Consider the following 13,588-nt stretch of genomic DNA (forward strand, 5'->3'; position numbering starts at 1 on the left):
TGTCAGAACTGCACATCCTACTCATCTCAAGGTCGCTTATAACTTTTATGCTGATGAATCTAGTGGATTCTTCTCTTGATTCTCATCTTACTGTAAGTAACATTTGACATAATGGGCCATTTCTATGTGAAAGTTCTTTTAGCTTCTGTGATACCACATACTCCTATGGCTGCAGTTTCTCCTCCTTTTCATTCTCTAAGCAACCTCTGAATATTCGAATACTCAGGGCTTGGTCCTGGGTCCACTTTTTTTCTTTACACGCTGCCCCTAGTTCATCCACTTACTCCTTTGCCTTTAAGTATCATCTGTATGCCAACGGATGCCCCAATTTATATCCCCAATCTAAACTATCATTCTGAGCTACCAGACTCATAATATATGACTGCATCCTGATATCTCAATTCATACATTTCTCAGATATCACAAACTTGTCTAAAATTGAACTGTTGGGTCTTTTCCCACAAAAACAAAACAAATCTTTCATTTCCATCTTATTAAGTGGCCCAACTATCTATTTAGTTGTTCAATATTGAGTCATCTTAACTTTCTTTCTTTGTGTTTCAAACAATAATTTGTCTTTATTATAAAGAAATTAACCAATGCAGGAAATTAAATACAATAAATTAAATGAAATTCCTCCTAACTCTGAAAGTGATATTATTAACACTGAGGAAAATCATTCTAGATGTCTTATATTCATATACAGACAGAAGAATAGCTATATGGAAATATTTTATAAAAATGGAATCATAATATGGTTGCTATTTTAAATTCTAAATGAATTTTATAGAAAAGGAAAAGAAACCCTAGTGAAACAGAAGGAATTGCTGAATTTCAAATAGCTGTTTTTTCACTCCAGAGGTAATTATTTCCCCAGCATTTCCTAGAGCTTAAGAACAAAGATTATATAAAACACTTCAAGTAGTTTGAGCATTATAATTCACTTTTAGACAGTATGCTCTGTGCTACATGTGGGAGATGTAATAATGTGTAAATGTGATGTGGTTCTCATTCTCTTTAACTTGGCTACCTAGTGAGGAATTGGATTTTAAGATAATGAAAAATGTGAGGTAATTAATGCAGAAGAGAACAGCATCTTTTTTTTTTTTGCGGTACGCGGACCTCTCACTGTTGTGGCCTCTCCTGTTGCGGAGCACAGGCTCCGGACGCACAGGCTCAGTAGTTGTGGCTCACGGGCCTAGCCGCTCCGCGGCATGTAGGATCTTCCCGGACCGGGGCACGAACCTGTGTCCCCTGCATCGGCAGGTGGACTCTCAACCACTGTGCCACCAGGGAAGCCCGAGAATAGCATCTTTATAAAGCTCTCCATCTTCCCATTTTAAATAACTGGCAATTCCAGACTCTATTATGGGCCTGTCAAGGAGCTCCAGAATATCTCCACCTTTCCTGTGTATAATATTTTCCACCTTACTCAGCCTGAACTAATGCTCTGAGTAAGTTAGACTTATCTCCCTCAAGCACAGTGTTTATTATTGCCTCTATACCTGTTTGTCTTGAATATTGTCTTCACTTTTGCTGTCTTTGTACAAATTTGGATCATCCTTCAAGGAAAAGCTTGCTTCATGAATTACTTTCTCCATGACTTATTATTATAAGAACACTCTGATAATTTTCCTGAATGTCCTTTGCCTTTTTTGTCATTCACACATTCTTAATTTTATTTCTGTCTCTGACTAAAACTTAAACTTCCCAAGGGAGTATCATTTTCTTTTACTTTCATGTCTACCACATTGCCAAGTACTTTTTGGTTATTTGTTTAACATTCATTTGCTAAATCTGTTGATTAAAAACAGTTGCCTGGAAACTTTTTTAAAGAAAGTTGTACACTTATTATATGCTGCTGCAAATTATTTTCTTGAACACCTGTCTTTTAAGGGCACTAATTAAGGCACAATGAGGTTTTTGTCCTCGATAATTTGAGCTATAATTAACATGACGTATTAATTTCAGGAGTGTAACATAATGAGTTGATACTTGTATGTATTGTGAAACGGTCACCACAAAAGTCTAGTTAAGATCATCATCATACATAGTTACAGGAATCTCTTTTCTTGTGATGAGAACTTTTAAGATTTACTGTCTTAGCAGCTTTCAAATACGGAATACACTCTTCACCCATTTTGCGCCCCCCCCCACCCTTGGCAATCACCAGTTTGTTCTCTGTATCTGAGTTATTTGGTTTTTTTAAAATAACATGCTTATATACTATGTCTTGATTTTTGAAATTTAGATTTGATCTCTTTTTTGAATACTTTTAAATTTTTTATTTATTTATTTGGCTGCGTTGGGTCTTAGTTGCAACACTTGGGATCTTTGTTGCTGTGTGTGGGATCTTTGTCGCTGCGTGTGGGATCTTTGTCGCAGCATGCGGGCTCTTTAGTTGTGGCATGTGAACTCTTAGTTATGACATGTGGGATCTTGTTCCCTGACCAGGGATCGAACCTGGGCCCCCTGCCTTGGGAATGTGGAGTCTTAGCCACTGGACCACCAGAGAAGTTCCTGATCTCCTGTCTTAAAGAATTTCGAGTCTTAGGACTTAGGTTTCCTCTGCTCTCCCTCTCTCCCTGCTCTATAATTTCATCACAATCTTGATTAAATCACTAGTGGAAGTTTACATTATTGTGTCTATATAAATATTATTCATTTATGGACCAAGTAGTATACTATGACTATTTCCTTTTTCCTACTTTATTTTTTCTGAAGTTAACAATTGCATGGCTTTTTCCCATTTGCTTCATTTTCTGTGTATCTACTAATGTATTTCCAGACTGTCCTAAAAAAAATATATATATACTACGTCTGCTGCTGCATAACACTTGTATAGTGCTCATTATGTCCCAGGTACTGGTATTAGTTTCACATTTAAATCTCTTAATTTTAGAACCACCCTATCAAATAGGTACTCTAATTAGCTTCATTTTTTAAAATGACTCAGCTGAGCCACAGAAGTTAAGCCTTTTAAGATGACACACCTAGTAATTAATGAAGCTGGTATTTGGACCCAGATGGTCTGGTTCCAGAGAATATAATGCCTGACCCATACATTGCATTGTTTTACAACAGGCGTCCCCAACCCCTGGTACCGGTCTGTGGCCTGTTAGGAACCGGACCGCACAGCAGGAGATGAGCAGTGAGCGAGCCAAACTTCATCTGTATTTACAGCTGCTCCCCATCACTCGTATTACCGCCTGAGCTCCGCCTCCTGTCAGATCAGCGGCAGCATTAGATTCTTACGGGAGCTCAAACTGAACTGTGAACTGTGCATGTGAGGGATCTAGGTTGTCTGCTCCTTATGAGACTCTAATGCCTGAGGCGATCTGAGGCGGTGATGCTAGTGCTGGGGAGCGGCTGCAAATACAGGTTATCATTAGCAGAGAGGTTTGACTGCACAGAGACCATAATAAATCAATTGCTTGCAGACTCATATCAAAACCCTATCAGTGAGTGGCAAGTGAAAACAAGCTCTTGGCTCCCACTGATTCTGCATTATGGTGAGTTGTATAATTATTTCATTATATATTACAATGTAATAATAACAGAAATAAAGTGCACAGTAAGTGTAATGCGCTTGAATCATCCTGAAACCATTCCCCCCCACACCCCAGTCCATAGAAAAATTGTCTTCCACGAAACCAGTCCCTGGTGCCAAAAAGGTTGGGGACTGCTGTTTTGCAACATAAATGTCAAGGGCCTTATAACCATTCTGTCCGATTATATTTTATAGTCTCAAGGTTTTTACATTCTTGAAGGCAGGGACCATATCCTGTTCATATTTGTGAATAATAAACTAAAGGACATCAGGTAATATTTTATCTTTTTTTCTTATATCACATGTGTTTGTACTGGAGGATCTTTTAGCCTTGTATATCAGCCTTCCTGGGATTTCCCTTCACCGTCATCCTGGGAATTGCTTCTTCTCTCTTCTGATTTGGATTCTCTTTTACCTGGGATTTAATTTCCTATTTCTTGGCTTACTCCCATGTTTTGATGGAGATAACTTTTTCAGAAAGGATTGGGGGATGGAGATATTCACAATATAATGTCGGGAGCTACAAAACAAATGGGTAAGTTGTAACTGATTTAGTAGGTCAGCAAAGCTAAAAGTAAATTGGCAGGGAATGCCCAGAAGCAACTTTTTATCACAGTATTCTAGAAACACTAGGAATTAGAGACACCACTGAAAATGGAGATGAAAATAGAGGATTAGGTGTGAAAGTCTAAGATTTTCAATAATAGGATTAGTTCAAATTATAAGATTTAGATATGCCCTCACATTCTCTCAATTCCTACCCACTCAGCCTAGGTTACTGTTCTTCCCAACTTCGGCAGAACATTGGAGGTTTACCTTCTGGAAATCGTGAATCAGAGACAAGTGCAGCTAAGGGAAGCGGTATTGTGTTGAAAAAGATTAAATGTTATTATCTGTCAGTTCAAGAGATATATTATCATTCTATTTCCTCTCCTCCCCAAATTTGTTTTTCTTAGCATTAATAAGGCATTATTTTTCCATCTGCTTAGTTTTTCCCTATGTATCTACCAGTAATATATCTCAAGACTTTTCCTGCAAAAGCATAATAATAATAATGTCAAATATGACAGTGCTTACTGTGTGTCAGGTATTATTCTAAGCACTTGGAGGATTGGTTTAAGAAGATTGGTGGAAGAGGTATATAGATGATCCTCTGAGAATACACTCAGATTGAGGGAGTATTTTTGACTCATGTCAATGCTCTGATCTCTCCTTCTGCAAAGGAAGTAAAATAATCCCTTTTGTTTGGCTCCGCCTCTTTCCTCAGCTACCCTAGTGCTTACTCAGCTGGGCTTATGAGCAAAGTAGACATGGTGGCAGGGGCTAGACATTGTTTATCAAATAAGGATCAAAAAACAGGAATATTTATTTAACAAAGAGAACATGGATTTGCTCCAAAATGTTAGGAGACCATGTGTGTATCTTGTATTGCCCCTTGCTAGAAGCTCCATATAGTATCTAATCAGCCATTAAGTTTGAACATTGAATCTGCTGGATTAAAGGCTCAAGTGATAGAGTTTCTAGATTTGGAGCCTGCCTCAGATCTTATTCTAGCCTCTAGGTCACATGAAGTTGATAGTTAGGGGTTACTTGATATAAATCAGAGAAGCATACCCAAATATTGTAGGTGTTGCTTCTAAAACTCACAGAGGCTAAAATCATGCATTATGTCACTTCCTTGGTGGTAAATAGTATAAGATTTAATAATACATCATGTATATTACATGTGATATCTTGACATTCTAGGGCACTAGAACTCAGAAACTTCACTGAGATGCCAATGAAATGTCCCAGTTTTTTGGATCTCTCACTCTCTGGCACACCTATTTTTTTTTTTTTTTTTTTTTTTTTTTACTAAAACATGTAGAATGCCAGATACTTCCTTTTCACCTAGGTCCAGTTAACATATCATCGGTAGAGTAGTGTTTCATGATGACCTGAGGGATGATAGGACAGTCAAGGCTGCCCTGGACTAAATTTTGTTACAATGAAAGATGTGTTACTGTCCATGTTGGGTGAAAGCAGACTGCTCCTGGTATTCACACTGGCCAAATTAGCAGTATCTTCTCAGTTAGAGGCTTTGTTAATTTACTCTCCTAAGGAGACTTCATCCTGATTATGTCTTTTGTTACATATAATTAACAGATACACTAAGGCAGGAAACATGTGCAGACTGAGCAATGCAGTATAAAGTGTCTAATAAAGATAGGGACTTAGCCTTCAGTGCCTGAGGTGAGATGAGAAAGCCGTTATTAGATGTCATCAATAAACCTGACTCAAATAAGGCAGTAGATTTTTTTTTTTTTTTTTTTTTTTTTTTTTTTTTGCGGTACGCGGGCCTCTCACTGTTGTGGCCTCTCCCGTTGCGGAGCACAGGCTCCGGATGCGCAGGCTCAGTGGCCATGGCTCACGGGCCCAGCCGCTCCGCAGCATGTGGGATCTTCCCGGAACGGGGCACGAACCCGCGTCCCCTGCATCGACAGGCGACTCTCAACCACTGCGCCACCAGGGAAGCCCAGGCAGTAGATCTGATTGAATATCAACACAGGTATACAAATTCTTTCATGGAGTTACTACAGGGGCCTGGATCCTTTCCCACTTTAAATAGTCATGTCATGCCTCCAAAAGCTTTGCTGCAGGCAGACAAACCCTTATGTCTTCACCACCTTCAAACAGCAACACCATATCCCTGAGTGCTAGACTGTTTGGGTTCCTGGGAACCATAAGGCTATAATAGTGTCTGTAATATTTGCACATTGCTTAGGATTGTATGAAATAGAGAATGAATAGCTAAGGTCTGTGATTACTGTCTGTCTTTTGGTGTACAGAAACTTCTCTTATTTTGATGAAAGTAACCTATAACACCTAACAACCTGAGGGGGTTTGTGCCTGGGGTAGGTAGACTCCATCTAATTCTGTGTTCTGAGAGAGAGATACACATACATATTCACAAACACTTTGAAATTTCTTCTGTGAAACTTACCGTTGATATCTTTACATTAACTTTATTTTTAATACTTTATCTGTCCATAAAAAACTGAAAATATACCATTAAAGCACTTATCCAGTAATGAATTTGGATTCATCTTGGATAATTGTTGATTTTCTTTGGAATACTTCTTGATATAACTAACTTTATGTTTGAAATAAGCAGCAGATTTTTTTCTTAACTTCGGGAAATTTGGGTTGGGGCCAACAAAACTTAAACTTCACAATTTGTTACTTGTAAGCCTAATAATATGTAAGTTTTGAAACATGTTTTTATGGTCACTTTTCAAAAATTAATGGATATAAAATAATCTGCACACAACACTCCAATTCACTTTGTAAACCTAGCCTCATGGTTAGGCTAAAAGGATGGTCTTACTCAACTGGCTTTTTCTTCCATGTTTACTGTAGCTGCTAGCTTATACAAATATGCTGATATAATTAATGAAACATTAAGATCTGTTTATTAGATGATTACATGATTGAGTAGTAAATGGCACTCATTGTTATCAAGGCTTTTATGCATAATTATTATGCATTGTTAATTATTGTTAATATTTATGTAAATATTGTTTATGTAAATATTTGTGTGTGTAATATTTATGTAAATATTGTTAATAATTATTTATGCATTGTTTTATTGGTGTTTTTGATTTGTTCATTTATTGCACACATGTTCATATTTCTTATAGATATAATGCTATACTTTTTCCCATTATCCACCCAAGCATGACACAAGTTTTTAATGAAATATTAAAAATATAAATCCTGCATAAAATATAAATTTAGCAAAGTGTTGTAGAATAAATGTCTACATAAAATCCCAGTCAAGTAAACAAAGAGAACTTACTAGTACTATGCATTTGTTGATCATGACTGCCTCCCATCTCCCTAATGGGTAACCACTATTCTGACTTTTATGGTATTTACTACTTTATTTTATATTTTCACTACTTAGTTATGTATTTCCAAAAAAATACATTTAATTTTGTTGCTTTTTGGGCTTTATTTTAGTGGTAGCATAGACTGTATACTCTGTGACATCTGACCTTTTATATGTAGCATTGTTTCTAAAGTCAATATTCATTTCTATATGATATTCCATAGCATGAGTATACTGTGTTTTGTTTATATATTATGCTACTAGCAGACGTTTGAGATACTTATAGTTCTCTAGTTTTGGCTATTATAAACAACTACACGTGGAACATTAGCTACGTATCTCTGTGTGCATATATATATACATAATTTTTTTGTGTGTTACAGAAAAGGTATCTAAATATTCAAAGGTATGTTTTTGAACTTCCTATTCTATTCAGTTGGATTTTGTTCATCCTTGTACAAATATTAGATTCTGTTAATTACTATAGCTTTATAATATGTTACAATAATTGATAGGGTGATTGTTCCCACTTGGTTCTTTTCCAAAAATATCGTGGCTACTTTTAGTCCTTTTTTTTCCATACAAATTTTAGAATCATCTTGTCACACAAACCAGCCCACTGGGATTTTAATTATCCTTGGATTGAATCTACAGATAAATAGTGAGGGAACTGACATCTTTATACTGAATTTTCCAATCTGTAAACATTGTATATATCTCCATTTTATTTAAGTATTCTCTAATTACTCTCATTAGGACATTGGGGTTTTTTTCATAGGTCTTATATATCTTTTGTTAATTTAATATTTGTAGCCTTATGTTCCCCAGTATATACTACAGTATGTGGCAATATCACCCAGTGGTTTAAGAGCATGGACTCTGAAACCACATCATCAAAGTGATTTTAGACAAGATTCGTAACCTCTCTATGCCTCCATTTCTTCATATGTGAAATGGAGACAGTAACTCTACCTTCCTTGGAGTTATTGTGAGACTAAATATGTCACATAAATTTAGGACGTGGTAAGCACCATATCTGAGATAAATGTCTGAGACTGTATAGGTATACCAATTATTAATTCATTTAACTATTCTCCTTTAAATGCTTTTAGGTTGTTGGTGGAGCCATTTTGTTGAACTCTTACCACAAACTTTGTGGCTTAAAACATCACACACTTACCTCAGTTTCTCTCTACTTGGTTCTCTCTGCTTGGTTCCTTGTTCATAGTCTTACAAGGCTACAATCAAGGTGTCAGATGGGGCTGTGATCTCTTTTGAAGCTCAATCAGGAAAGTATCTGTTTCCAAACTCACAGATTTTTGGCAGAATATAGTTCCTTATAGTTTTAGGACTGAGGGTCGTGTTTTCTTGCTGCTTAGAGGCTAGAGCCCTTGCAGCTTTGTTAATTGAAGTTTGCCCTCAATTCTTAGAGGCTACCTGTAGTTCCTTGCCACATGGGTTTCTCCAGTATGGCTGCTTGCTTCTTCAAAGCCAGCAGAGTAGAGAGACTCCAGCGAGAATGGCATACTGTTCTTCAAACATGCCAGTCATGCTCTCAACCTTCAGTCCCTTGCTCAAGCTGTTTGCTCTGCCTTGGAACGTTTATCCCTCAGATAACTCCATGGCTTGTTTCTTCATTTCTTTTAGGTCTTTACTCAGGTGTCACCTTCTTGCTGAGGTCTTTCCTAACTACCTTATTTGAAATTGCCTACAGTGATCTATCCCCACTGCTCTCTTGTTACAACTCCTTATTCACTTCCCTGCTTTAGTTGTATCCATGCTGTGTTTTTGTTGTTGTTGTTGTTCACTGTCCCCCTCCTCTAGTGTTTAGCATTCCATAAAGACTGGGATTTTTGTGCATGTGTGTTCAGTGAGGTATCCTTGGCACTTAAAACAGTAATAGGCACTTAGTAGATATTCAACCAATATGTCTTAAAATCAAGTAAATTGAATTTTATGTCATGGGGAAGGGTAGTTTCCAAATAAACAGTTTTATCATCTTCTGATAATGAACATCATTATTTCCTTTCAGATAGCATTCCTCTTTTTCTTATCTTTTTTGCATTGGCTTAAACTTCTAAAACAATGCTAAATAATGGACAGTTTTGCTGTTTTCATGACCTTAATGGGAATGCTATTTTTTGGAGGACAGGGAGTAGAGAGTGGATGTTGAATCTTAGATTAAGTAGCTTTCAAGCATCTGGTCAGATGATTATATATTTTCTATTACATATAGATGTCATGCATTATATCAGGAGATGTTTCAATATTAAACTATCCTTTTCTTCCTGGAATGAACGGTGCTTGATCACAGTATGCTATTCTTTTAATTTACTGCTGCATCCAATTTGCTAACCTTACATTATTCCTAGTATTTGTAGGATTTTAAAAGTCTTACATCATTTGTTAAAGTGTCTATTTACTCATTCTCTAATGAGAATTCAGTCCAGGCATGGATCTGCTTTCAGAGCTACTCTAATTCACCTTGGATCGTCTAATTGTCCATCTAGAGTCTATAGACTCCTCTTTTCAAATCATAAACTAGAGGATGTTGAGGTTATTTTCATTACCTGTTCACTGATTTAGTAACCTAAAGAAAGTAGAAAGGTTACTAGGTCCTCCCTAAACCTTTATAACTTAAAGCCTTATTACCTAGTTGGTGACAACTTGATCCTTCTTATTTTTCTAACAAAACATCTGAAGTCATCCTTGGTATCTTTCTTATTTTTGCTCCACATATTCCGTCCACCAGGAAATTCTATCTGCCTTTGACATATTTTAAATTCCTCTATATATTTGCATCTGTTTGAATTTTCGTTTGTTTATTCATGCCATTACTACACTTTTAAAATTTTCACAGCTTTGTAATGTGTGTTAGTATCTGGTGTTAGACCTCCTCCCAGTATTGCTTCATTGTCCTGCTGGTATTGAATGTTGCTATGGGTATATCTGAGAACAGCTTGATTCCCTTCCCCCCAACCCCAACTCTGTTAGTGACTTACCTTTTTCCCTGGATACCCCAGTGGTTCTTTCTCTAAGTCTAATAGCTCTGTCTCAGTGTTGACTCTTTTGGTTCAGTTTACCCTGGACATGCTGTCATGGTTGCTTTTCTCCTGGAATTTGACCAGTATCTCTAAAGATGTATCCTGTTAGGTTATTTCTGTTTTCTCTTCAAGAAATCAGTAGTTTAAATTTTTTATTTTCATTATGTTTTTCACACTCTCATTCTGTTCCCTGTATCATTTATTGTGCTTTTAGCAGCATCTGTTCTTTTTTGCTATTTCTAATTGTGCATTAATTTCTGTGACACTTTTGTTCTTCTGCTTCTTTCCTTAGCTCTGCCAGTTCATGTTTTATCTTTTCTGGTTGTTTTGCTGTTTCTTTCCTGTGCTTATACAGCTCTACTTTGTGCAAAGAGCTTATTGGAGACTACTGCTTTATGAAACTTTTCAGTTGAGAGATAATTGCAATATAATATTCTGTAAGTTATACAACCTGTTGATTTGATACATTTATATAACTTAAAGAATTCACGGACAATTATTTGGTCATAGTTTTGGAGTGTATAATGGCTGCCCTGTGTGTTTGTATTTGCCATCTGCTCATCCTGTTATTTCCTCCTTTTTCTTGGAGCACCTTTGTATGCGTCCTGTGGTATTTGTTTTTGGAGGAGTGTGAGTTCTTTCACCATCAGCTGTTTACATGAGGCTCGTGTTGAAGAGAAGTTATGGTCATGTTCCCAGTTAGTTGAACTTTTTCTGTGGGCCTGAGTTTTCGGTCTGTGTATGTTTTTGTGTTGTCCCTGCCAATCTCACTATGCGTGTAGTCAGTTTTAATTATTAATAATTGTCTCTATAACCTGTAACCAATAACTAATAATTGATTTGTCTGTGACTCCATGTTCTACCTTGTTTCTTCTATTACTACGAACCATAATAGGACCAGGGATCTTCCTGCCTCTGTCTCGTGTATCCTGTTTCCACTATTGTAAACAGAGAGTTTCATCTGAGTATACTCCTCATTTCTGAAAATTTTGTTTTTATGAATTTTTTTGAGAAATTAATTCTGTTGTTTTTCATGGGCAGCCATGACATCCTTTCTCAGTTTCTTTCCTTCCCATAGTGGTCTTTGCCCAATTTTGATTGCCCTTGACTGTCCTTCAGCTCATTTTGTGGCTAAACATTTTTATGATCTTTTCCTTCCTTCTCAATCCTTGGGGTTATTTCTAGGCTGAGAAAAGGGAAATACCAACTTACACTACCATCTTTAAACTAGAAGTCTAAGTATTCTTTTCATTTTATCTAGCACAAATGTTCTTACTTTTATAAACTAAGTATGGAACATTTCTCTAAATTGATAGTAGATTTTCCCTTAGTTTTGGATAAATTTGGTTATTTTAGCCAGGTTCTGGGGAGTGATGTTGAATTGCCATTTTTGACTGTTAAATGCATCCACCAAACATTTTTCTATTTATGGATGCTATTGACTAGATAAAACATGTGATTGCACCAAAATTCAAAAACTGTAAAAGATATACTGTGAGAAGTATATTCCCTTCAGTCTGTCAGATTCCAACCACCGCCCCCACCCCGCCCAGCTAACAACTCTTACCAGTTTCTTTTTTGTCTTTAGAGAGGGATTCTACGTAGAAACAAATATGTACTTAAATATGTATTCAAATGTTTCTCCATTTTGGTTCAAATGCTACCACTATGCACGTCTTGTGCCTCTTCTTTTTTACTTAACATACCTTGGAGATAGTTCCTGTGTGACTCAAAATGCATTCTCACAGTTTTTGGTTGAATCATGATCAAAACAAAATCTTCACATTCATTTTATTTTTCTTTTAATTTATAACTTCCTTTATCCCCTCTTTTTTTTATGAACATTTTTTTTCCAGAAGAAATATATAATGTGTAGTATTCTCCAAATTCTGGTTTTTGTGTTGACTGTTTCCCTCTTGTGGTGTCTTTTTACATATTTCTCTGAGCCTTGTATCAGTATAAACTGATAATGAGATATCTAGGATTGGTTAGTTTCAGGTTCTGTTTTTTTGGCAGGAATATTTTGTAGATGGTGCACTCACTGTACATCCTCTTGCATCACAATAGGAGCCTCATGATTTCTACTTTTAGTAATGTTAAGATAGATCATTGTGTTTTGGTGTTCTCAGCTTTATCTGACAATTATAAAGTTAGCCATTGACATTTCACCTAATAAATATTTCCTGGATTGGTAGCAAGATGATTCTGTCATTCCTTCTGTATTTAATTGAGTAAAAAGTGGTGGCAATTTGTAGTTTTTATAGATTTGCTAATGTTCCCTAATTAATTTTTAAATTAAGTATCAGTTGAGAATAAAATTTATTATTCCTAGATGTAGATAAATTTTTAAACTAGATTAGAAATAACCCATGGTCTTTAAATGATATTTCAATTAGAAAATTTTTTGAGGTCAATTATTCAAAATGATTAAAAATATATCTGAAATAACTACCTGATTTTTCTTACAGAATTTTTATTTCCATTTCTCTTGGTTTGAGACACCAAGAAAGTTTCTAAACTTTTAGGATATATTTTTGAAAATCTACTTTTATTGTTCCTTTTTATTTAGGTTATTAAGTGTGGTATGCTGTGATCTAGACACTCTTCTCCTTTTGGAGGCTCAGTATCAAGTATCTGAAATGTTACTAAATGCTCAAGAAGAAAATACCTTAGAGACCTCTGACAGTCACAGGTAAAAAAAAAATAATAATAATAAAATAATTAAGAGACAATAACAGCTTTCTTTACAGATGTTCTGTTGAGGCAGTAATTTTCTGTACAGTTTATTTAATGTTTTTCCATTATCTGAATTCAGTAGATTTAAATAAGAGTAAAAGGCAATAAAGCATAAATGTCACAGTTAAAAAGATTGTAGACAATGTTCTTGGAGACAGCTTACAGAGTACTACTTTTTAAGTTTCTGTTTAGTTTTTTGTTTTTTAGTTAAGTCCTAACTTTATTAAGTTGTATCAGCTTTAAATTCAGACTCATGTGAAAGATGACTCATTAAACAAAACGTTTGATTTTTGTGTCCCTTATAGAGGCAATTTTTACTTCATTCTCTTAATTATGTTAGTTCATAGTTATAAATTCTGATTATTGCAAAATGAGGTTATGGTAATA

General features: G+C 35.8%; 1 protein-coding gene and 1 long non-coding RNA gene across 8 annotated transcripts in view; one reads left to right on the forward strand and one right to left on the reverse strand.

Moving 5' to 3' along the window:
• TBC1D32 (TBC1 domain family member 32) overlaps nucleotides 1-13,588 on the forward strand; it is a 182,739-nt gene that overhangs the window by 98,098 nt on the left and 71,053 nt on the right. For all 7 annotated transcript variants that reach the window (XM_049695498.1, XM_049695495.1, XM_033408076.2 and 4 more), the window contains one exon: nucleotides 13,035-13,157. In XM_049695498.1, coding sequence (XP_049551455.1) covers nucleotides 13,035-13,157 — 123 coding nt within the window. The remainder of the gene's footprint in view (nucleotides 1-13,034; nucleotides 13,158-13,588) is intronic.
• Nucleotides 1-13,588, reverse strand: part of LOC125960706 (uncharacterized) — a 74,472-nt gene that overhangs the window by 60,008 nt on the left and 876 nt on the right. The gene's annotated exons all lie outside the window — the stretch shown is intronic.

Source organism: Orcinus orca, chromosome 12 (genome assembly GCF_937001465.1).
Source record: "Orcinus orca chromosome 12, mOrcOrc1.1, whole genome shotgun sequence".
Taxonomy (NCBI): Eukaryota; Metazoa; Chordata; class Mammalia; order Artiodactyla; family Delphinidae; genus Orcinus; species Orcinus orca.